General features: G+C 42.4%; 1 protein-coding gene across 5 annotated transcripts in view; it reads right to left on the bottom strand.

Moving 5' to 3' along the window:
• DMD (dystrophin) overlaps positions 1 to 26,612 on the bottom strand; it is a 1,674,912-nt gene that overhangs the window by 75,287 nt on the left and 1,573,013 nt on the right. For all 5 annotated transcript variants that reach the window (XM_088028834.1, XM_088028835.1, XM_088028836.1 and 2 more), the window contains 3 exons: positions 16,966 to 17,167; positions 14,402 to 14,487; positions 12,154 to 12,311 (listed from right to left, as the gene is read on the bottom strand). In XM_088028834.1, the coding sequence (XP_087884960.1) occupies positions 12,154 to 12,311; positions 14,402 to 14,487; positions 16,966 to 17,167 (446 nt within the window). The remainder of the gene's footprint in view (positions 1 to 12,153; positions 12,312 to 14,401; positions 14,488 to 16,965; positions 17,168 to 26,612) is intronic.

Raw genomic sequence — 26,612 nt, 5'->3', positions numbered from 1 at the left:
ACAGAAGGAAGGTGGCATTTTGATCCTCTGAGACGCAAGAGACTTGGTGCTTTTCATTTGAGCTGCTGAGGAGATTACAGTCAGGGATACAAGGGATCACTTACGAGAGCTTCCACACAAGTTTGGTTCACATCTTGCTCTTAGTCTACGCTACTTCTATTCAGAGAACAGTGGGTCTCACATGAAGGGCCACACTGTACGTACAAGACTCTTTTCTGAATCTTCTATCTCTGTTACAAGTGTCGTTACCCAGAAGACCAGGTAATCTTTGCTGATAATGACCAAGCTTTGAAATGAGTACAATAATCCATTTCCTGTTCTGCCTTTTCCATTTATAACATTTAGCCTCTAATCAAAAAGGGATACATGCACCCCAATGTTTATAGCAGCATTATTCACAATAGCCAAATTATGGAAACAGCCCAAGTATCCATCCAGTGGTGAATGGATAAAAGATGTGGTATATAGGGGTGCCTGGGTAGAGCAGTCAGTTGAGCATCTGACGACACCTGGTTTCAACTCAGGTCATGACTTCAGGGTCATGGGATCGAGCCCTGCATCGGGCTCCACGATCAGCACAGAGTCTGCTTGAGACTCTCTCTCCTCTCCCTCTACCCCTCCTGCTCGTGCTCTCTCTCTCTCTCTCTAAAATAAATAATTTTTTTTTAAAAGAAGATGTGGTATAAATATACAATGGAATATTACTCAGCCATAAAAAACAATGAAGCCTTGCCATCTGCAACCACATGGATGGAGCTGGAGAGTATATTGCTAAGTGAAATAAGTCAGTCAGAGAAAGACAAATACCATATGATTTCACTCATATGTGGAATTTAAGAAATAAAACAGACAAGCAAAGGTTAAAAAGACAGTGCAAGCGAGTGAGCAAGCAAGCCACACCAAGAAAAAGACTCTTAACTCTAGAGAACGGATGGTTACCAGAGGGGAGAGGGATGGGGGTGGTGAGTGTAACAGGTGAAGGGGATTAAGGAGGGCACTTGTCGTGATGAGCACTGGGTACTGTACAAAATGCTGAATCACTATATTGTACACCTGAAAGTAATATAACACTGTATGTTAACTATACTGGAATTAAAATTCTAAAAAATAGGAGGAAAAAAAAAAACAAATTGTGGAATACCCATACAGTATAATACTGTAATTAAAAGAGAATGAAGTATGGGTAGAGACAATATAAATAAATCTCAGTTATACTGAGTAAAAGCCAAGCAAAAATGGGTATATCCCATAAAATTCCATTTGCAAAGAATTACAGACTCTGCAAAATAATCCATAGTGACAGAAAGCAGGTAAGTTGTCATCTAGAGATAGGGATGGTGGCAGGGGACCTGGCAGGACCGGGAGGGATTACCAAGTGGCCTAAAAACACTTTTTGGGGCGATAGATATGCTCATTTTGATTGCCGCGATGGATTCATCACGTGAACACGTGTCAAAATTTATCAAATTGCACACTTTAAAAATATGAAGTTTAAAAATGAACAATTCATTAATAGAGAAGATACTAGAAAAAAAGAAAACAAACGTGGGGACACGTAGTTCCTGATATAATACGTTTAACTATGTTACAGATGAAGAAAGGCTCGAAGAAGTTAAGGAAACAGCTCAAGATGATCTATTATTTTAATACTTCAGTATGTACACATAAAGTAGGCTTAAAAAGTAAAGACAGAAATGATCACTGAGGAGAATAGACAGGCTGACCTCTGAAATCTTTGGAAACTTTAACCTGTCTGAGAGTTCTAGAGGCTCTGATATCTAAGTAAGGCCTACCTGAAACAATGCCCAGCTACTAAATCTTCAACAAAATTCTGTATTCATCTACTGACAGCTGTATGAAAGTACAAAAATCACTGTGATAGACACATACTCCTATCTTTCTGATCACCTCCTTTGCCCCTTCTTTTCAGTAATGTGTATCCTTCCTCCTCCCATTACATGCTATGGCATGTATGAGCTACAAGGACTAACAGGTTCGGGTTGATCTGTACTGAAGTAGCATAAAAGGAAAAGAAGAAACAGAAAAGGGCACCTGGGTGGCTCAGGTGGTTAAGCGACTGCCTTCGGCTCAGGTCATGATCCCGGAGTCCCAGGATCGAGTCCCACATCGGACTCCCTGCTCAGCAGGGAGTCTGCTTCTCCCTCTGACCCTCCCCCCAACTCATGTGCTTTCTCTCTCTCTCATTCTCTCTCAAATAAATAAAAAAAAAAGAAAGAAACAGAAAAGCCTATGAGCATCTCATTCTTCAAGAGCACATAGCTCATGTTACATGCTTTGGTTAACTTGTCACTCCTATGAAAGAGCTGGCTGACACAGAAATGTATGTATGTATGTATGTATGTATTTATATATAAAGATTTTACTTATGTACTTGAGAGAGAGAGAATGAGCAGTGGGGAGGGGCAGAGGGAGAGGGAGAAGCAGACTCCCCACTGAGCAGGGAGCCCCATGCTGGATTCAATCCCAGGACCCTGAGATCATCACCTGAGCCGAAGGCAGACACTTAACCCACTGAGCCACCCAGGTGCCCCCTGAAATGTATTTATTAAATATATGTTTACATTGCTATGGAGGAAAAGGACCATCTGTACATTGGCATTTTAGGTAACACCATGGCCAAAAGCATATCCAAAGGCAGCTCAGTCAGGAGAAGTCTCTTCTCTTGTACATTGAACATCACTTTGGATGTCTGTGGTGATACTCAAAAATAGCAAGGGGAGAAGTGGAAACTCTTCTTTACAGAAGAAACCCAGCTACTACGTACGGAAAGGTAGAATCAGAAAATCTTAGGCAACCACCAATATAATCTTCGAATTAGAAAAGCATCATCGGGGGAGGCTAAAATTATAGGGTGAAAGGTTGTTGAGGAATAGGATATTCAGAGTCTCAAAACAGCACACAAATGACTTCCTAATGACAAAGGGAAAAGGACACTTTTACAAAGGAAATATCTGGCAGACACTGTCCTAACATGCTTAGAATTATCAGTGAAAACAAGGTGTTATTTTGTCCCTCCAGATGTGACATCATGAGGAGACAACATCATCTCTGTTGTCTTCTGGCCACAAAATTTTAACCTGAATTGAATCAGGAGGAAATAACTAGAAAAATCCCGAATATATGACACTCTTCCGGAGAAGTGGCCTGAGCTCTTCAAAAATGTCAGGGTAATGAATGAGGAAAAAAAAATGTGAGGGGTCTGTTCAGATTCAGTGAAAGTACAGAGACATGACAAGCAGCTCCAAGACAAAAACCCTGACTAGATCCTAGAAGAAAAGAGCCAGCCATAAGGAACACTCCAGGGCAATGGGGAAATTTCAGTGTGGACTGCATGAGAGATGATGTTACTGCATCATTGTGAAATTTGTGTGATGGTAGCTTTGCAGTTATGGAGGAGAAAGTCCTTTAAAAAAAAAAACGTGTGGTGAAGAGTTTAGGGGTTTATGTTTGATGTTGTGATGTCCTTTGACTTTTAAATAGTAAAGGGAAAAACCATGCTTGTGTGTGTATTCACATACACGTACCTACACGGAGTGAGTGGGAGGAAGGGGAATGTTCATGGGATAAAATGCTCAGCAAAGGCTGTATGTATGAGATGTATGGCTGCTCACTACGCTAGCCTTATCCATTCTTTTTATGCTTGAAATTTTTCCAAAATGCTGGTTGGAAACCACGGTTTCTTCCAAATCACCCCTTCATGGGGGAGGGCAAGGCAGGTGGGAGGGTAAGAGTGACTTTGCCTTTTTTTTTTTTTTTTTAAGATTTTATTTCTTTATTTGACAGCGAGAGAAAGCGCGCGCGCACGCACAAGCAGGAGGAGGGGCAGAGGGAGAAGCAGGCTCCCCGCTGAGCTGGGAGCCCACCGTGGGGCTCGATCCCAGGACTCTGGGATCATGACCTGAGCCGAAGGCAGACGCCCAATGGTCGGAGCCACCCAGGCGCCAAAGAGTGACTTTAATAATCGTTAAAGGGTGGGGGGAGATGGCATTAATGTCACTGGTATAAAACGTGAAAAGCTCTTCAGGATTACTTTTCTCAAAAAATACAAACCTAACACCAAACTGACGTCCTCCCTGTTCTCTTAGCTACACTGTGCCTAAAACATCCTCTCATACTCTGCCTAGATGTGCTTTTCCAAGGTATCTGTGAATTTTCAGCATAAAAAAGTTTAAAAATCCCCACGTTCACGGACATTTTCCATGTTTGAAATAAAGATGGAGAGGTCAAGAGTTGTATTTGTGAGACAAGAAGAAGTAAAAGGCTTCCTGTAACTACTGTCTTGAGGAGAAATCAAGTATTTTATTTAAAGTTCTGAAGATAATGAGCAGGTTGGAGGCCAGCGGTCACTGTTCTAAAATATTAATCAGGACTCTGAATTACCCGTTAAAGATAAAATCAGCCCAAACAATAACACACGGTGATTATCCACTCTTCATTTACATGTTCAAGGACAACTGTCCTGACCTCAGGCGCTCCACTCCACCTGACTAATAAACCAATTAACACCATGGCTCCAGGGAACGTAAGGACAATTTTTAAATCTATGCAAATCCGTAAGTATGCTCCACATTAATTTATGCCAGAGAGTTCTTACTTAACCGGAAAGTTTCACACATAACATACATCACAGAATATACTTTCTCAAGTATGTCTCAGGACATGTTTGGCTAAAGTTCAAGATACAATGTTAACTCTTCATTTGAAATCCAGTTTAGGGAAAGGCAAAACGATAGGAACAGAAAACAGAGGAATGGTTTCCAGAAACTGGGAGCAGGCTGGGATGACAACCAAGGAAGAGGGCATTTTAGGGGTGATGGAAATGTTCTGTGTCTTGACTGCAGTGATGGTGAAACAATGCATTTGTCTAAACTCATAGAACTGACCACCAGAATAAATTTAACTGCATGGTTCTTTTTTTTTTAAATGTAGCTTTGGGGGCACCTGGGTGGCTCAGATGGTTAAGCGTCTGCCTTCGGCTCAGGTCGTGATCCCAGGGTCCTGGGATCGAGTCCCACATCGGGCTCCCAGCTAGGCGGGGAGCCTGCTTCTCCCTCTGCCTCTGCCTCTCTCTCTCTCTCTCTCTCTCTCTCTGACTCTCATGAATAAGTAAATAAAACATTAAAAAAATTTAAAAAAATAAAATGTAGCTTTGAAAAAAGATAGAAAAGATTTTAAAACTAGTTTATCAGGGGTGCCTGGGTGGCTCAGTCAGTTAAAGGTCTGACTCTTGATTTTGGCTCAGGTCATGATCTCAGGTCGCGAGACTGAGCCCCCATCAGGCTCTGTGCTGGACATGGAACCTGCTTAAGATTCTCTCTTTCTCTCTGCCACCGGCCTCTAAAAAAATAAACAATAAATAAAATATTTTGTCAAATGCCAAAAAAAGAACCCAACCCCAAACAAAAAACCTCTAGCTGTTAGAGAATCAAGATACGCTAAGGACCCTGGGTAAACAGATAAGGATATCACAGGAGGAAGCATTACACAATCCTTCATCTTAAATAATCTTGCAGAAAGAACCTTCCATTAAAAATTCAATTTATAAGCCAGTGACAAACAAGGAAAAAAGAAAATGGCAATACTGAACTCATGTTTCCTTGTTTCCATGAGTTTTTTGGGTAAGTTTCAATGTGAATTAGAATTGATGGTGAACTGATGAAATCTAAAATATTCTTCCAATTGAACGCATGGCTCTCAAAAACATTTGTTTTCATCAGCACCTCTGACTCAACTCTTGTGGGAAGGGAAGGGAAAGACGGAAGGAGGGAGAAAGGAAGGCAGGGAGGAAGGAAGGAAGGGGGAAATTTGGTCATAACAATGAAGTACTACTTTAGACATGTGAGCCAAGAGGGACCCCTGGGTGGCGCAGTCAGCTGAGTGTCTGACTTTGGCTCAGGTCATGATCTCAACAGTTGCCTTTAGCTTTGGGACCGAGCCCTGTGCAGGGCTAGGTGCTGAGCGGGGAGTCTGCTCCTTCCTCTCCCTCTGACCCCACCCCAGCTGGTGCTCTCTGTCTCAAGTAAGTAAATAAAATCTTTTTAAAAAAAAATGTTGAGCAAAAGGACACCAATTATCTTCTTCAGCAGTTTAAGTGTATAAATGAAATAGGTTTCAACTACAACACAAACCTACCCTCAAAATACTGAAGAAAATAACCATCACCCCACACTGAGAAGTTAACCACACAAACCACAACAAATTAAATGGATAACTATGAAGCTAAACCCACCATAGCTGGTAATTAAAAAAACCCAGCAACTGAGAAGCAAGAGTCAACTCAAGACAATACTGATAATACTCTGAGATAAAAGGTCCTTCCTGAAAATCTGCAGGAATTCTGTCCATAAGCAGGCCCAACAGGAGCACGGTGAAACTACCTCTATTTATGCATACCAAATTGTAGTAACTTACTACTACTGTAGTTATCAGTCAGTACCCATCATGAGTTCAAGGGAACATGAGTTCAACATTTACCACCAAAAGGTTGTAAAAACAATGTTTATGGAACTGAAGGGCCCATATTTTGATTACTGAACAAAAAGCTAAAGGCAACCTAAGCAAAGTAGATTTTTTAGGAGTTATTTTAAGGATGGAGAATATAAAATGTGATCAATTGGCATGAGGAATGCTGTCAAACTGATTCAGAAGTGTCCTGGCATGGTATTTTCACACTCAGAGAGAAAACAGTATGTCGAGAGTCTCTAAAATCGAATCCACAGATGCTCGGTTATAGATAAAAGGAATTCTTAATCTTGGTAGGATATGCTCAACTTACAATACACTTTAGATCATCGGAAGCTAACAGGTACTAAGTACCTCCCATGTGTCTGCAACAACTCTGAGCGCTCTGCCTTTACTGGCTCACTGCGCTCCCCCCAAGCACCCCCAGAGCACAGGGGCCAGAAAGGTTAAAAAATAGCAGAGCTGGGATTTGAACCCAGCCAGTTGGCTTCAGTGCCTATGCACTTAACCACTCGGCCACTCACTTCTCCAGGTTTTCTGGAATGATTATTTACATGAGAGAGAAAGAGAAAGAGAGAGAGAGAGGAGAGAGAGACTTGCTCTCAATAGCTATAGTGGGAATTTATTCTCATTTCTGTATCATTCTCTATTACAGCAACTGTACATTGATGATATTCATTTCTGTCACATGAATATAAAAATTCACAGGACAGATGAAAAAGCAACTTACTCATTTTGAATGCATGACTACAACAGGAGGCAGGAAACAGATGTAAAATAAACAGAGTCTGGTGCCCAAGCTCTGTAGGTGAAGCCAACTGAATATAAAGTTGGTATACTCGAATCCATCTCAACAATGAAGTCCTTAAAATGTTTACAGAAGCAAACTCTACAAACTATCATGGGGGATGGTGGTACTTCTCAGGGCACGGCCAAATACCAATTTACAGATACACGACTCTTTTGTAGAGTCCCTTAAAGGTATAAAGTTTTCCCACTTAAAAGGCAATATTAGTTGGTTTCATTTGCAGGAAGACTTAGCCACCTGCCATTGGGAATAGAACAGCTTAAATAAAGATCACGGGGCACGCGTGGTGTGTGTGTGCGTGCGCGTAAACATGCACTGTGGTAGTGATAAGGGTGTTCATTTATCCGTGTCATCCTAGTATAACCAAAAATTCACATAAAGGATCATGTTTCTTAGCTCTTTGTTCAGTCTGGTATTTGAACCAGTTAAAGCCATCTATTTCCACTCAGATGGTTTAGCAGAAGGAAATACTGGCTTGGAACATGGGGAACTTAGGCCTTCTGTCTAGATGGGACATGATACGACTGCAGTATGCAGAACGTAGTAAGTCCTGCCTCTCTGGGCTTCAGTTTCCTCAGCAGAAAAAGGAGACATGCAGTGAAACTCCAAGGTTCCTTCGGGCAATCTGTGTGACTCACTGCCAGGGCATGCTCAGCCTTACTCAGGTCCTAGGGATCACTCCACTCTGACAATGGAGCTGTTTCCATGGATTATGAACTAAAGAACAACCTGATGATGCGTTCATTGAAACAAACTAGTTTCAGGGCGCCTGGGTGGCTCAGTCGGTGAAGCATCTGCCTTTGGCTCAGGTCATGATCCCGGCGTCCTGGGATCAAGCCCGCAGGGAGCCCGCTTCTCCCTCTCCTCTGCCCCCACCCCACTTGTGCTCTGTCTCTGTTAAATGAATAAATAAAATCTTAAAAAAAAAAAACTAGTTTCAAAACTTCACTTCTACTACCCAAAAGAGTCAGTTTCCCACTACATGTGTTGACTGCAGTAAGCGTCTACAGTAGAAACATTATCCTGTTGCCTCATTTACTCTCAAAGAAGATACCACTGTCAAATCCATACATTTAACGATAATTCTCCTTTCTGATAGCCACAGATATGACTTTGGGTCCTGGCTTACTGGGTAATTCCTTGAAAGACCTATACTGATTTTTAAATATAGGCAAAACATTGTACTTGCACGTGATGGTGATTTCCGTTACTCTCTGATTTAGGACCATTTTGGGGTTTCTTCCCCAACTTTCTTTATTGTGGTTAAGTACACATACCCTAAAACTTACTACCTTACCCATTTTTAAGTGGCCAGTTCAGCAGTACTAAAGTCCATTCATCCTGTTGTGCATCCATGTCCAGAATGGGGAGGTCCGGACCTGAACTAAGGAAAGCTTTACAAGGTTGCCCAGTGAGCCCTGTTATGTGAAAACAGCCCTCTCTCCCGGCCGCTCCTAGGCTCTTCCCTGAATCAGAAGCGACACCTTTCTAACTGTACCAACCCGAAAGAAGTAAGTTTTCTTCTGAAGTCAACTTCTCCTTCTGGATACAAGGCATGCAATTGTAGGAGAAAACAAGGACTTCCCTCCTGTTTCCTGAGGTTTAGAAACAGAGGTCTTTGAGCACAGTCTTGCTGAAGGAACCAGCCTGGCCCCAGTCCCAGGGTCTTTACACTTCAAACAAAGGGCAAAGGGCATTTTCACCCGTGTTAACTTTCGCTGCTGCAAACTGCACATTTTCATTTGCAGTGCACGGGGAGCCGCGAGCTGCCTGCCAGAGCACCTGGCTGAAGGAGAGCACACCAGGGCCAGGATGGCGACTGTGAAGGAAACAAAATGGATCGGGTGAACCTGACTGCAAATGGCTAGCAAGTCGAGAGGCTTCCCAAACCTTGCCTGGCTCTGTACACCGAGAACGTGTCTGACGTCCTACCAGAAACATCCCACTGCCAATACTCAACTTCTTTAAAATGAGCATTCCTCTTAACCCCAAGTCCCGTATGTTCCCTTTTATGGCATCTGGTATTCCAGCAGGGACCCAGAATAAAGCCCTGTTATTTCACCTCGGGAGGGTGGAGAGCAGAATCAAAATATGCGTACTGGGGACTGAGGTGTTAAGTGGAGGTTTGGGGACACAGGAGTAGGAATTAAAGTCTTCTGCCAGTTGAGGGCCTTGCGGGGCAGAGGTAAAATATTCATCCATTTAAATAACAAGAAAAACACACAACCCCCACCGCCTCTCCATTCATTGTCCTCAAAGGACTGGTGAGATTCAAGGACAGAATTCATGTGAACCAATAACAGGTATGATTATCAGTAGCAACGGTAACGATATTTATAAGCGTAGTAGGTTCAAAGGGTAGGGAGAAGCCGTTTCATGGAGGTGAAAGCCAGCAGTGAGTGGTTATGGAAACAGATTAGGAAAGGTGTGAGAATCAGACAAATTAGGATTTATTCAGGGGGCCATGGGAAGAAACAGATTTTGACACATGCTATCATACAGCGAATACATTTCTCCAAAACCAGTACAAGAGCAGTAAGAGCAAAGTGCCAAGGTCAGGGTGTAGTGAATAGTAACAGTGGCAAGGAAGGAGATCAGACGAAAGAGGGGTTCTTTCTCTTAAAAACAAAAAAAGTCAGCACTTTACTCATTTTTTTTCTAATTCTGAATGTTCAAAGAAGAAAATTCAGAAAATACCATAGAGTAGAGAGAAGAAAATAACATCCACCTGTTACCCCTGTTCATCTCTTGACAGATTCCCCCCCCAGGCTCGCAGAAGACATTCCCAAGAGCTTGGAGACTGGCTAGGCAGAACACATTCATTAAATATGCGAGGACAGACTGAATTGCAAGTTTCGACACTGAGAAGACAGCGTTGCTATTACCAAGACAGAGACATGTGGTCAGGGAAGAATGGGGGGCATTCAGCCAAACGATGTGGCATGTCAAAGTACAGGGACATGGCTCCTGATAAGGGCACAGCATCTGGGAAGGCAGAGCTTCTGTTCGGTGATCCCTTGTCCTGACTCCCACTCAAGAGAGTCAAGAGGCGAGATCTTACTTATTCCTACCAAAGAAATGATAATTATACGACGTGATAGAAGGGCTAACTAGCACAGCAATGGCAATCTTATTACCATATACTAACGTATCAAGTCAACGTGTTGTACACCTTACATTTACACCGTGTAATATGTCAAGTATTTTGTATATTTCAATTAAAAAAAGAGCCGGGGGCGCTTGGGTGGCCCATTCAGTTGAACGTCAGACTCTTGGTTTTGGCTCAGGTCATGATCTCAGGATCGTGAGATCGAGCCCCCCCACCCCTCCACTGGGCTCCGTGCTCAGTGGGGAGTCTGCTTGAGATTCTCTCCCTCTAAAAAAGAGTGAGAGTCTGCAGGGAGGGTGGCGGTAGCTGCAGCCCCAGGCAGTCCTGTGGCCAATGGGACAAGGGCTCCAGTGGTTCTTGATGTTTGTCGGCTGTCGGCAGACTTCCATCCTGACCCTTACTCTCAACCCAAGCCACGGTACACACCTAACTGTGCGCCTATGCATTTATATCAACACGTGTGTGTGCTTCACAACTAGAATTTAAAGAGTAACTGAAATTTGATTAAAAAGAAAACAATGCTTAGGAAAAACAACTCAGGCCATTATAGGTTGTTCTCTAACTGGACTTAAAAAAATGAATCTGGATGATTTGTGGCCATTACTATTCGTTTTATGAAAGTTACTTGTGTCTCCATTCTGGAATAGAGTACAAAAAAAAAAAATCTAGAGGTACTGAAAACCTATTTACATTTTGGGAAGTTTGAGCATGAGGCAAAAAAGGATTTATTTCTCCACATCTATTTTACATTTATAGCTACTGTGCCCTAACTTTAGCACAACAATCCAAACAGTATGTCCAACGCTAAATGAGGTGGCTTATTATGTGGGCATTTCGTCGGTGGGCCTGGTTAACTTCTAAATGAATGCTCAAATGGCTTGAAACATCTAAATATTCACAACATTCTGCCTAGGAGGCCTTCTGTGGTTTTACCCTAGTCCGTGGTCAAAGACCATAGGTTCAACCAGGTTATCTGGTGATCTCTAGAGCTAGTTCTATTGTTCATGGGATCACTAGGGATTGACAAACCCCATGAAAGAAAAACAGCTCTTAGCATGAAAACAAACAAACCAAACTAAGACCACTGTGAATAACTGGATACTGCAAATATCCCACTCCTTCAGGGCCGGTGGTATTACAAAGGAACAACATTTGACAACAAGCCATCCGGAAATATGTATCAAAAGCCACAAAACTCTTTTAGTCTGGTAATCCCATTCCTGAGAAATTATCCTAAGGGAAAACTTCAACCAAGGAAAAAAAACAGCTAAATGCATAAAGATGTTCACTGCAGCATTACCTACCTCAGCAAACAGCGGAAACAGCCTACGTGTCTCTCAGTGGAGTGCTGGAAGAGGATGTTTCTGGGGTAACCGACTATGGTGTGGAAAACGCCCCGGGATGGGATAAGAGAATGGACAAGCCGTGCGTTGGGCTAGGGATGGACACCAGCAGAGCATAAACCTTTGACCTTGTTATATGCAGAGTCACCAATCGGGCCTTCAGATTATAGAGGAAGGTCAAAGCTACAGAAGGACAGCTTCAAAAAGTGACAGTCAGGGGCGCCTGGGTGCCTCTCTCCCAAAACCCAGAGTCCCGAAGCCACTGCCTCCAGAGGTTTCAAGTATGAATCCCCTACCTACCTGCCTACACGGGAGCTAATGTGAGAAACTCAAGTTGTGTGTTTTTATTTTTTCCTTAATTTCTAAAATGCAAAAAAGAAACAAGTTACTTAAGAAGGTGAGTAACTCACAAACTGGAAGCAGCTCCTGACACTCGGCTCAATGTTACTGCCCCCGAAGGATGCGACTTCACCCAACTGTCTTGGGATTTGGATGGAGTCATGCAGGAGGAGGCCCAGCCTGCGCTGGTCACAAAATCCTGTTGAACTTGCCACTTGCTTGAAAAGGTCTACAAAAGGAAGAAGAGCATTTCAATAATCAAGCAGCACCACGTTGATGCTAGCAGAGCCTACCAACCACCTCAATTCCAAGCACCACTTATTGAGAGCAGCCAATATTCCCACAGAGAGGGGTTCCTTCTAATTCACGCTCATCTGCACATTTACTATTTTTATGGATCAAGTTAATCATCACCGCGTGTATACAGAAAGCGTGACAGCTTTTAAATAAACTACAGTCCTGCAAGAAATGTGAGTTTACATACAGTCTTGACACCTAAATTTTCCTAAGCTAAAACGTAATCCTTTGGGAACTGTTTTATATATAGGATGTAACCACTTTCATAAAACAAATATTTTAGCAGTAAGAGCCATGTAACTGGTCCAAAGCACCATCCCCTTTGGACATGAGAGATTCAAAAATGTACCCAAATTGGAACTTCTTTATGAAGTCTTAAGATCATTGAGTTTCTTGCATGTATTCCCACAGGATCCTGTATATATTTGTAAATTAGTTCCTATCATTTTATACCGTCATTGATCTAATACATGCTGGTCTTTGTGGCTGAAAAATGATAACCCCCTGAGGGCAGGGGCCATCTTTGGTCAGCCGTGTATGAGGAATGTCACAGAATGAACGAACACACCCAACACTTCCCATGTATGTCTTGTTTTCAGAAATAAAATCATTTCAATCATACCTTGTATTCAAAGAAAAGCTGCCAACAGAAGGAAATTCAAGGAAGCTTTTCCTTTTCATAAACACATTTTAAACTCTATTTGAATATTTTAACCGGGTATCTAAGATGTCAATGACAAAAGTGAGGCAGCTCGCACAGCCTTTTACCATCTCTCCGATGCACACGCACAGATTTTTTTTCAAAATTATGAATTATCTTCACCTATCCCAATTTGAAGTTCATATTCTTGTGTCACCAACCTCAAAACAAGTTCCCTCTTAGTCATTTGAAACACAGTCTCAAAGCTCCCTTTGGTATTACGATGGACTGGTACCATACCATTGATAAGGTTAGATTACAAACTAACCTATAAGTAATTCCACTATTTAAAGAAGGAAAACCCATAGAAATATTCTACTTTACCCAAAATACCTTTTTAAATGGTTAATGAAAGCCGTTCAGTTCTTTTTCTTTGGATCCGAGGATTAAAAAAAAAAAAAAAAAACACACACTCAAGTGAAAACGACATAAAAGTGAGAGCTAAAAGGGCCTGTGTATTTTGTGGCTTACTCCTGGGGGGAAATAAGCAGTAGGACACAGAGGGGCTTTGGAGAAATTCATTCTCTTTTATCTCCTGCCCATCCTCAAGCTCAGCACATCTCATCCCTGTGTGGCTAGACCTTAGGGGAAAAGAGAAATGACATGATAGGCGAGGTTTGCTTAATATTCCTACCATCAAGACTTCTTACGAGCCTTTAAAGGGGAAAAACAAGTACAGTCCTTCACAATGGGAAAGGAAAGAACGCTCGCTTCCATTGCTCCTCTAGCATTTGCTTTTCATTTGGATTCACAGAGCTTAAGTCGAAGAACCCAAGAGTTAACCAAAAGGAAATTCTATAAGGTGATATTTACCCTGTAAGAAACGGCAAGCTATCTGTGTCTCAAGTAATAAAATGTTAGTCACGTCACAGAAGTGGATATGTCTGTACAAGTTGCAGTAAGATGATTACAAAATAAACAATGTTTCTGGAACACGAATGCCAGATAGTACTCTTTAAATAAGAATCCAAAGACTAAGCAAGGGCACGGATTAAACCTACACATTTATTTTTCTGACTTCTACAAAAGGGTTAGGAAATCAGACTTTATCCTCTAGGAACATGTGTTTTATTCAGACACAGTCAATGTAATGTAAAATAATACTTGGACTAGAGAAGTTAATCCTCATTCTCTATTTAAATACCTGCTATTTCATGTTTGACAGACAATGGCACAAACCAAGTTTTCGAACACTCTAAAAAAAGCAGTTCTGTAACTTACAAGAGGAACCCACTGTCACCGCAACACGAGGCATTCCCCATCTCAAACTGGGGTAATGAGCCAACGTTAATAAAAGAATAGAGTTAATACACATGACTTACATCTGTACTTGTCTTCCAAATGGGCTTTGCACAGAGAAATGATGCCAGTTTTAAAAGACAGGACCCGGATCCTCCCTGTTCGTCCCCTATTATGAATAATCAAACCAGAAAACAATTACTGACACTTTAGTAGATGGTAAACACTTCTTAAGGAAAAAAAGAAAAAGAAAAACAAACCCTCGGATACGGGAACTCTACTGACCACTGTTGCATGAAACCAATGGTCTTATTAAGATTTGTGAAGAACTTGTCTATTCGTTATGTACTATCTTTGTTATCTGCCTCATCTTTTTGGCTCATGGCCTAGAATGCAATGGAAATGTGACCACTTTGACCAAGGAACTTTTACCAAGTTTTCGATTCTTAAAAGCCCTTACTTAGGGGCGCCTGGGTGGCTCAGTCGGTTAAGTGTCTGCCTTCGGCTCAGGTCATGATCCCAGGGTCCTGGGATCGAGCCCCGCGTCGGGCTCCCTGGTCTGCAGAGAGCCTGCTTCTCCCTCTCCCTCTGCCTGTCACTCTGCCTATCTGTGCTCTCTCTGTTTCTGTCAAATAAATAAATAAAATCCTTTTTAAAAAAAAAAAAAGCCTTTACTTGAATTGTAACAGTAGCTCTACATGAAGAGTAAGAAATATCCTTCTATTCAATGGAGAGCCACCTCGGTATTTAAGTTGGTAAGTGGAAGGATTACTACTGTGCACCAAGTTATTTTGGTTACTCAACAAACTGCCTACTGTGCTTATTGAAGCTCCCCAAGAAAACCCAGCACTCCCAGATTGTCATCAGACTGCCCTTGATTGAGAAGACACTCACTCACTTGAGGCGACATGACACATACTATAAAATACACACATTTATCTAAAGAAAAATACGATATCTTCTATTAAAAAGAACATTCAAATATATGATCTTAAAGACCAATTTAAAAACAACCTATTGCTATATCAGTGTTTTAAATATGTTTACACTTTCACTTTTCATATAAAGCTGAAATAAAGCATTCCTCATGACAAACTTATAAATGGTTCATTTTATCTGTGGGGAAAAAAATGGAACACGAAAATGAAAAATGTTCCATTTTGTAGAAAACGATTTTCAATAATTTGCAGCTTTTATTCTGTTAGAGAAAGAAAGTGAACCATGTGGTGCTTAAAGAGAGAGAGATTATAGAATAATTTTCCCATCTAGCACTTCAAAACTGCAAACAATACGTCCCAACTGGGTTTACTTTGGGTGAACAGTGTGCTCAACTTTTAACTGGTACAATCTACTAAATCCCTTAGTCAAACAGGATCCTAATCCATTAACCAAATTATGGTCATTGGAAAGTTTCCTTATCTTTTCACCTCTTTAAAAAAGGCAAATCAAAGTTTAACAAGTAAACTTCATTAAGTATAACTCAGGTCTTCAAGGAGTTAAAATTGTCCCCAAGTAATTGTGAGGTAGGTAGAAGGGAAGTTCTATATACTCAGACGTCATCTGCAACGAGCACAGTGCCAAAACATATGTGAAGGAACACCTGAGTACAAACCCTATCAGAGCAAATGTTAAGGGTAATCCACAATTAAAATCCAATATGTTCAAGGGCTTGGTAAATAATTATCAGAATTAAACAGCCAGGTGGTCCTGGAATTCAAAAAGGACTACCTTATCAAAATAACAAGGAAAAAAAGTATACATTTTAATCACAGAAGTGGCAAGCTATCTGTGTCTCAAGTGATAAAATCTACAACAAAGGCAAAACAGCAGAAATGCAACTCTTCTCAGAAAACCTTCCCAGATTTCCAAAGGGGGATGTGTTCTCGTTGGCATGTGAAATGAGGCATGCAATCATTTTGAGGTCTAAGAAGAATTCAGTCAAAATTCAAACCAATTCTGTCTGCTACCTTCCTCAACTGCCTTCAGTGAGCTCAAGACAAAAACAAGAACTGGGGATACCTCCTGTGTGCAATCCAAAAGAAATAAACCAGTACTCTCCAAGAGAGTGATGAAGGGAGGTGTTGAACAGAAACTCTGTAAAACGCTATAAAACTTCCTCAGTTTGAGAAGCCGAGGTGGCTCCATTGAGGGCTTGTTCTCGTTTTGTTTGGCTTATCAACTCACGATCTTCCGCAAAAAGCTCCTGAGTATCAGCGAATGCTCTTCAGATCTGATGACAGGTGTACCAGCATCCCCAAGAGCACACCCATTTCTGCCACTGAGTGGGAGCCGCCCCCGAAGTGGATGGAGGAATTCAAATTACACAGGCAAGAAAAGGCTACACACTGACTCATTCTACTATTCGAAACATGAGTATGAAAAATGAGTATCTAGGGTTTTGTTTGTTTTCTGAGAGCAATCTACATTCTAGTTCTTACCTCCTAGTTCATCCAAATATTTTTCAGCTTCAGTGAATGCAAAAATGATTTATCACAGGGACAGCATTGGCTCACAGGGCTTCATGAACCTTTCATCCTGAGGACAGTATTTCTAGACTGGGGCCCCTGTTGTGATTCTAATTACACCGGCACCATTCTGGAAACTAAGCTTCCCATGGCGGAGTCCGTAAAGAGCTTGCCATACATACGTGTCATATACATTCAGGAGCCAATTGAGACACATATCCACGCAGAGAGGGACGTTGACCAGATTGTTGTGTTCTTGCTCCAGGCGATCATAAATAGTGGTCAGACAATTAATGACCTGCAGAATGTCCATGGGCTGGTCATTTTGCTTGAGGTTGTGCTGGTCCAAGGCATCGCAGGCCGCCGACAGGCTCAAGAGATCCACTGCAAAAGCCACATAAAATCACAAGTGATTCCGAGGGGAAAATTCTCCTTTCACTCTTTTTCCCTTTCCTTGGAAAATCCTGGTTGGGTTGTCTTGTAACTCTTTAGTGAACACCAAACCCAAACCCTACTGTCTTAAAAAAAAAAAAAAAAAATTTTTTTTAAATGCCATTTAGTTAACATATAGTGTACTACTGGTTTCAGGGGGTAGAATTTAGTGATTCATCTGTTGCAAAGAACACCCAGTGCTCATTCCATCAAGTGCCCTCCTTAATGCCCATCACCCAGTTACCCCAACCAGCGACCCACTGCCCCTCCTGCAACCCTGTTTGTTTCCTAGAGTTAAGAGTCTCTTATGGTTTGCCTCCCTCTCTGTTTTTATTCTACTTTATTTTCCCTTCCCTTGCCCTATGTTGATCTGTTTTGTCTCTTAAATTCCACATGAATGAAATCATATGGTCTTTGTCTTTCTCTGACTGACTTATTTCACTTAGCATAATACCCTCTAATTTCATCCATGTCATTGCAAATGGCAAGATTTCATTCTTTTTGATGACTAGTACTATTCCATTGTATATATATACCACATCTGCTTTATCCATGTGCCCTTTGATAGCTCAGCTGGTAGAGTGGAAGACTGTAGAGGTAAACCCTACCCTCCTTTAAAGTGCTTTGTCTCCACCCTCCAGCTCTAAGTTTCATGGCTGGAGTATTCAGGATCTGAGGTTACTGTGAAATGTCGATGGCAGTGGGTGAAAAATGTGGGCGGGGAAAGTTTCCATTCCTGAAGCACAGGGGTATTCGAGAGAGAGTTCAGGGAACCCAGAATGTTCTATGGGAATAGAGTCATTTCCCCATTCTGAGTAAGAAAAAATCTGTTTTACTAGAAATTTTGAAAGAGTTCCTGACAATACCTTTTCAGATTAGTATTAGAGAAGGTCAGTTTGATTAATCTGTATGGTTAGGGTTGTGTAAATTCTATTTCCAGCTATGCATTTGTAATCATTAAGCGTTTTTCGCCTTGAAATTTCAGTCACCTCACAATCTCTCTGCTACCTTAATATTAGGTGAAAAAATCATCAACTTGATTAAAATTTTCGAAAGAGACACTGAAGTAACTGCATAATCTACTCATTTTTTAGACCTGAGGCTCACTTATTTCTCTCACCTTCAAGTTGTATTTTACAACGTACTTTTCAAGTCCTCTAAGAACTTTCTAAGATTGGGGGGGGGGTAGATTCCCTTGCTCTGAAGTGTTATTTACTCATATGCTACAAGACAAAAATTTAACAAAAGTGAGACCTCAATCACAAGCTTTTACTCCCAAAAGTCACGGGAAGATGCTTTTCTCCAAAGCCAATTTATTAGCCAAATCGGAAATGCAGCAAGGGTGCTTTTCTAACACCTTATACACTTAAGCTCTGGTCTGAATTCTCAGTCCTTGGAGACAAAGAATCAATGATAATTAAGTAAATCTCCTGCACATCTAGTGGGAGGAGACAGTACAATCCTAAATGTAGCTGCAGATAAACCTGGGCCATCCCAGTTGGTAAACAGCTTGCCCGAAGCTAAACAGATGCAAATTTAAGACTTCAATGTATTTTACTAGTTACTTGTAGTGAGTTCTAGAAAAATAGTAACCTTTTAAGTTTCCCTGGAAGCCAGAAGGAGACCTGGTGGTGGAAACAAGGAGGGGTTTTTGTCTTTCATCCCAGTCAGTAAAGCTCTGTGGCTTCCACGCAGTTTTTCCGAAAATGCCCTGGACTAGCACTCACCCTATCAAAGCAAAGGCCCCACTCCTTTTGTGTTAAAATACTCTCAAGACAGAGAGACGACCTCTTTACGTGGAAGCCGAGACTTTATTTAAAGTGGCAGGAAAGGACATAGCTTGATTTGAGAGGGAGGCAGGTAGGAAAAAGAATGAAGAATGAAAAAAATAATAATGCAAAAAGGCAGGGGACACAGACAGACAGTGGACTCCCAACTTTCTCAGCCCCTCCTCTTCTGTGTGCTGCACTTGCTTAAGGGGCAAATGTTCAGGTGGTGAGAACATTTAAAAAAGCAGCTCACCATCTCCGTGAGTGCAAGAGAGGAACGGCTTTCTTCCAAATGTCAATATTTTCAGCGAGATTCTCTGTAGACTGAAGGAAGCTATGGGTGGTTTGAAGTTTTTCTATTATTTTCTTGTTACTCTGTCTTAATCATTATAAATATTTTGCCTTCCATCCAAGGATACAAGAACTAACAAGGGAGAATTTGTAGACTCGGGTTTGTACTGAGTCTCATTTACTCGTGTGATGGAAGCAAACCAAGTAGCAACATGGCACAAATTTCTTTTTACCGAGTCTACTCTCATCTCTTTACAGGTGAGTGGGTAACACACAGAATAGAAAATTTGGAGTCTAAATAGCTCCAGAGGGGAGCAAGGCAACTGCTCTGGAAGAACAGGAGCAGAGATGACACAGTGAGGGGAGAAATACTGTGCAGTGAGCTCTGCTGAAACCAGATGCGGTTAAAAAGGAGAATGGGCCCTCACAGAAGACCAGAGAACACAAACGTACCAAACAGAATTCCCCTTTCGTGGAACAATTTTTTCAAAGACTTCTAGTTGATATCCATAGCCAATACTACGCACTTGAAAAGAGGTGAGAAAATCGATAGGGACAATTTAATTGCCACAGAGACATGCACTTAAGTGTTCAAAATGACCATCTGAAAGAATTCAGTGAGATTTTTTGATGAAACATTAAACATAACGATTCGCTGTTTCTAGAAGCCTCAAAAAGCAACCAGCAGACAATTCTGTGTAACTTTTTTTTTTTTAACCTCAAACTAGGAATTTCCATTGGGAGGTGAGTATCTTTACCTTCTTACTTTATATTTCAAAGCCATATAAAAACCAAACATGTGCTAATATACCCACTCTTTCAAAAATTATTTGCACAGTAGAGGATGCTACAGGTTTTGACATAATCGAAGAATAGGGGCCATTCATTGGTGTCCCTCCGTGTGAGGGCTGTGGGGCTGAGGGTGGGGACAGGACAAAAAGACTTGCTCTCCAGGACCCTCTGTGTCCTTCAGGAAAAGCAGAAAAAGCAGAAAATGAAGTGGTGTGTATGTGGGGGGGGGGGGCAGAGAATGAGCACAGGATCCCATTAATGGCTCCTGAGGCTCTGGCTGCTGAGTAATTGCCCTTTCAACATTCTAGATTCCAATGCTAACTCTACTCCTTTCTACAAATGCCACAAGTGAGGAGCTGAAGCCGATTTTTTTTTTTTGGTCTTTTACTGCCTCTTGGGCTCTGAGGACTAGAAAGCACCTTTAGAATGGGTCTGTAGTTGAGAAAGCAGAGACCAGAGAGAAGGAGCCTCCCTCTGGGAATTATAGCAGGACACGTGGAGGTCCATAGTGAAGAGCCAAAGGGAGGTTACAGAAGGTGCCCTTATAGACTTGACAGAAAAAGAAAACCATCTCAAGTTCTCTACCAGGGAGAACAGTGGGACAAAAGAGAAGCATTGGAAAGTCAGCATAAGCCCCACGGTGCCCACATCGCCCCCAAGCTCATCCCATGGGTCAATGCAGAGACTCTGTGCTAATATACCAACAATCCCGTAACCTCATCTGTGCAGAGACAGGGGAGGGCGCTGGGGGACAAGCGCTGTGTGCCCGCCGACTCGACCCGCTGCCCAGGCAGGGGGCACCTGTGGGAAGAGGAGGCTGCCGGTGACGTCATGCCATTCTCCAGGCAGCTGACACTTCAGGCTGAAGGACTTTCCCAGCACATCTTTGCCCAGCAAGAAAGTTGGGGCACTCTGATGTGGTTATCTGTGCTGTGAGGGTTAATTTCAAAGGCTCTGGAGTTGGCCTTTTTTTTTTTTTTTTTTTGCTAAAAGGCTACACAATGCAGAGCCTTGATCAAAGCAATGAAAAGAAGTGCCTTACTGTGTTGATCTGTAGCCATGGGTTACGGCTTATCATTACTGTTTATTGGTAGAAGTAACACTGACCGTTTTTACCTGGTTTGGGGGAGACCCATGAAGGTCACAGGGTATGGGACCGGCTATGTGGGAAGAATATGCCCAGGTTACCAGAAGGCTTTAAGAAACCTTGTATGACGGGCGCCTGGGTGGCTCAGTTGTTAAGCGTCTGCCTTTGGCTCAGGTCGTGATCCCAGGGTCCTGGGATGGAGCCCTACATCGGGCTCCCTGCTCCACGGGAGGCCTGCTTCTCCCTCTCCCACTCCCCCTGCTTGTGTTCCCTCTCTCGCTGTGTCTGTCAAATAAATAAAATCTAAAAAAAAAAAAAAAGAAAAAAAGAAAAGAAAAGAAAGAAACCCTGTATGAGACTCTACTACATGCTCCCTAGTTTCCAAAGTGGTTTGTACTCACATCGGTGGTTCTTGATCCAAGAGAGAAAGTGCATCCTGGTACCGCCCTTCCAGAGGGCGGGCACGCTGGGCTTGCACCGGGCCTCTCTGGACCCTAGGCTGTGAGGCAGCCTGTGGTTTTGATCCTGCTTTTAATGCTGATGGCATAATATAGCCTTTTCCTATAATGAACTGTAAATTTTTAAACACCGTCATTTGGGTTCCGTGAGTCTTCTTTAGCAACTGAGCCCCGACTGCTACTCCCACTGCAATTAATGTCAGGCGTGAGATTGTTTAGGACACCCCCCCAGCTGATCCTTAGCTTAAAAATATGGCTACAGTATTACTGAAAAAGAAAAAAAGAGGATTCTGATAGAAAGGGTGAAAATGAGCCGTTGATGTTGGTTGCCAAGCTACCCTTGATTTTTAGTAGCACAGGCTTTGACAGTGGTTATCGATGACAGAACTTTCCAGTGGAACCTAGAAACGATAGAACCTGAACCAGAGGAGCTAACAGAATCGATTAGAAAGGAACTGCAAGCCGATTGCAGAGAACAGGTCGTCTAAAAATTCTGTTCCTTGGATGCATTAGCAAAGCTCTTAAGAAGTTCAGATCTCCTTCAGATGAGTTTCACTCTCTCTGGCCTGCAGGTGGAGATCTAACCAAAGGAACCTGGGTAACTCTCACTTTGATAAATGCGCTACACCTGCGAGACCACTTACAATTAAAAAGATAATTCAAGTGGGGGACTTACAAGTGTTTCTGACTTCACCACATTTTCTTTTTCAATGCCATACCTAGCAGTCCCTGGACTGAGGCTACAGTTGAGTGTCTCAAAGGCTGGTAATATTCTGAAACAGGATATTATGGCTATTAGTTGGAATGTAAGTGTAAGAATTCTACAGGGACTGATGCAATGGATTACTCCTTCCCCACCCCTCAACTAGCTGGAGCCGATTGTCCACAAATGTTTGTTGCATAGAAACAAGGTAACCCCGCTTTTCTGTACTAACCCAATCTGACCCTTTACCATTGGGAGGAGATTGAAGGGGAGGCCCCACTAGGCCTCATCTTGCCACCAGCTCAATATGCACAAGCCAAGTGGCTGAACCCAAGGGACATACTTCGTGTGTGGGTGGAAGGTTTGGACTAAAATTAATGATGAGGAAGAAAGGTCAGGTTGTTACTGAAGGGAACAAAGCCATGCCTTGGGTATTACAAAAGGGAAAAACCCAACCTCACTGGTGCCTAGAAAGAGGCTTAAAATATAGGGGGGTGGGAGGATGGGGTAGCCTGGTGATGGGTATTAAAGAGGGCACGTTCTGCATGGAGCACTGGGTGTTATGCACAAACAATGAATCATGGAACACTACATCAAAAACTAATGATGTAATGTATGGTGATTAACATAACAATAAAAAATTTAAAAAATATGCTCCCTTAGCTATGAGTCAACTGTCTCTTTTAAGAGTCAAGAAGCAGGGTCGGGGAGGGAGTCCAGACGCGAAGAGGGCATCTGGCCAATCTATGGAACACACTGGATGAAGAGATCTGAGTTCTGATTATAACCAGGAGTCTGCGGAGCAAAACTAAAGTAGCTATGTCTTTTGCTTCTTGTTTCACAGGACACATCTGTTATTAAGGACTTGTGCTGAAAAGTATCCTGTGGGAATATTTACCCAGTCGAATCTGGAGAACACTGATTTATGATAATCTGAAAGAATACTGTGTTGCCACTATGGTGTTGAAGGTTTAAGAAAGGTGTTGGGTATTTGGTAGAAGGTTCAAATGCTATACATCTCATTTGTCACAAATATTACGTGTAAAAAAAAAATAGCTATTTGACCTGTGGTATGTGAGGGAAGCCACAAATGGGTGGAGGGACAATTGGAACACCCTGACCACTGAGGAATATAAGCCTAAATTGGTGGGCCCACATCCCTGTGACTGAAAAGCCAGAAATGTGATGCAGACAATTAGAGAAATTTCTGTGGCATAAGCACACTAACAACTATTTAGGACCGATGACAACTCATATGATGTTAGCCTGGGTGACTGGACGTTTTTGCATCTCACATTTCCCAGTTATAGTAAAGATGTGAGTACACAATGGCAACGTGTCTGGTGGACCACAGAGCATGGGGCCGAGCAAAAGAGAAGAGAATAAAAGGTGAGTAAGGAGCTGGGCAAGGAATCCCCGGCCAGATGGAATTGGTTCTGAGTGGGAAAAGATGCATTGATGGGAAAGCCCTCCTGGTGCAAAAACGGCACTTGGAGGGCACCCAACTCTGGAAGGAAGGTTAAGGATGGATGGCAAGCCCCCTAGAACGGTGACTGGAAAGGGAAGCTACAAGGTGCTCCTTAAGAGCTTCCGTACCACCACTCAGGCCCAACCATTCCTCCCCTAGTGTGCACCTCATGGGTACTGGACACATTTGAAATAGGACTACAGTACTTCCCCTGGGAGCAAGAGAGGTTCTATTATAGGAGCCCTCTCTTGGGGCACCGGTATCCGTGAGACCACGTAAGCTAAGAAGATTCTCTTGGCTCTGGTCCTCAAGATTGTTGCAAATAAGACCTGGCCTCTCACCTATGTGAAAAAGAACCTCTCACCTATATGAGAAAAATGGACTTTTGTGGGGGACGGACGAGATAATGACCCTGGCCTCTCGGGCCGCCTTGCCACGAGGCAGCCTGTGGCTGTGGAGACACATCCTGGCTTTCAGGCTGGGGCCTCACTGGGGCCTTTCCCTGCACTAGACCGAAGACATGTAAGTTGTGCTGTCGTGGATCCTGGAAGTCTTCGTTAGCCACGGAACCCTCTCAAAGGCCACCCTCGGTGCCCTCTCAAAAGGTGAGGTGGTTTCACCAAGAAGGGAGCAAGTCTTTCACCTGCTTTGTAGTGAGGGTGAGTCGGGCAGCCGTGACTTTATTCAGGTAACTCAGGCCGTACAAAATCTCTCTACTATGCGATTCATTTGGTGAACAGAAGCAAACTGATCACTATTTCTTGTTTGCAAAGTATCTGTCACCTTTATCAACTGCAGTACCTTTAGCCCTATGGTTTGGGCTCTCTCCAACCCACCATGTGCTAATAAACTAAATACATATGCTTTGTTAAGTGCATTTTTATATCTGCTCTTAGAAGTTGGCTAAATTTTTAATTGTAGAAGCCACACACCTTTAGGATGTCATCAGAACCAGAGACTGACAAAGAAAAAGCTTAGATTATATTCCTCCTAACTCTCGGGGGCGGGGTATCAGCCGTAGGAAGCAGCTTACAAATCCCTCTTACCAAGATTTTCTCTTTGTCTCTGCTTTTCTGCCGAGTTTCATTTTCACTCACAGTGCATTGAAAGGCAGTATGGAGTCATGCAACATTAAACCGATTACAAACTGGGGACATTACAGACCAATGGTGAAGCTCACAACTTAAATAGCAAATTCTCGATAGTGGATAAAATTGTGTCATTCGGGTTTCTGCAATATCGAAGCTTTGATAGCAAAGTGCAAAAAGATGACCAAAAGCGTAATGGCAGGAACGCTGCCTATTTCCTAAAACATCAGCAATTCAAACTCTTCCCTGGCAGGAGGACATCACTGAGGTAACATCATTAGTTTTCATTAAAGCCAAGGTTGGTAGAAGCGACCTTCAGTTGGAAGAGCTAGCCAGGCCAAGTTTTATTTGCCTGTACCACAGACAATAGCTCTTGATCATGGCTTTGCAGGCACCGAAATGACAGAAAGGCCAGAAGATAAACCTAAGCAAACATCAAATTAAGAGGAAATTCGTAAATCATCTACTGAATGGTTAGTTAAGTAATGTGACCACACATGTTTTCAAGAATAAAGGGCCTGGCGAACTCTTCATTCTGTAATCATATGACATGTTGAACTCTCCTGCCATTCTTGAGAATCCAGTATGTAATTTAGGTGAATACACACCCTAATTTGGCTATACCTAAATCTTTTTCAAATGGGAGAAAAGTCATGCTCAGGAAGCGAAGGCTGAGAATTTCAAATCTGCTTCAAAGTGGAAATTCTACATCCTACCCTCAGAGCTTAACTCTACTCCAAGGATATAAACTCAAACGGCCAAACTTTTTTGTAATATCAAATTCCCCCATTTTCCCAACATTTGTTGGAAATTTTAACATAAACTGAAATGATAAAATGAGACATACTTGTGAACAGAATTATTTTTTAACAGGAACAGTGGGTAATGCCTAAATCCAAGGGACAAAGCAACATTACAGAAAAGGACAGTCACCAGAAGGTTTTCCATTTTGTCTATTTCTGGGCTTTTTCAAAGTATAACCTGAAACAGCTGATTATCTCTTTTGAACTTTTAGGATCTCACAGGATGATACCCTATTCTAATAATGCTTTACAGTAGCAGGTTCATAATTATCCCTTTATCGATGGAAAGCATTATCTCTGGGATGGGGCAGGGCCAAGAGAAGAAAAAGAGGCAGAAGACTTTCTCTGTCCAGCTCTCCGACTCCGCCCCTCCCCAATGGGCCTCTTTCCAGCTACGGTACATTAACAGGTCCCTGAGGAAATCCCAGGTCTGGGGAGACCTTTAAAAACCACTTAAACTTGGCAGCTATACAGCTGAAAAAATGACAGCTTCAGACTATAAGCTGTAAAGAAATGGAAGCTTCAATTTACTTTTGCTCATGCATCCATTCCACAGAAACATATGAAACCCTACCTACCATGTGCTGGGCTTTGGGCTGAGGACTGGAGAGGCCCAGATAAAGAGGAAGAGCTAACTCTCTCCTCCCAAGTAATTTCACTTCTGGAACATTTCTTCTCCCTCTCTGGGTAAAAAGCCACAAGCCAGCAACCGTCCTTGACTGCCTGTTAGCCTCTGCAGACCTCTGGTCAGGCACCTTCATTTCTGAAGGCTTGGCAACCCAGGTTCACAGTTCTCTCTTGCCTGGTTCTGGCCCCGATTCTGGATGTTTTCAACATGGGCAGGGATGACTGGGGCATCACTCTTGACTCACTCCCCTAACTTCCTGTTTCATCTCCATGCAAGTTCACATCTTCACCACCCACTCAAGTGGTCCTAG

The sequence above is a fragment of the Eumetopias jubatus genome, unplaced genomic scaffold, assembly GCF_037043125.1.
Source record: "Eumetopias jubatus isolate StellerSeaLion01/CBP00866 unplaced genomic scaffold, mEumJub1_p1.0 scaffold_11, whole genome shotgun sequence".
Lineage (NCBI taxonomy): Eukaryota > Metazoa > Chordata > Mammalia > Carnivora > Otariidae > Eumetopias > Eumetopias jubatus.
This window is presented reverse-complemented; position numbering and strand designations above follow the sequence as displayed.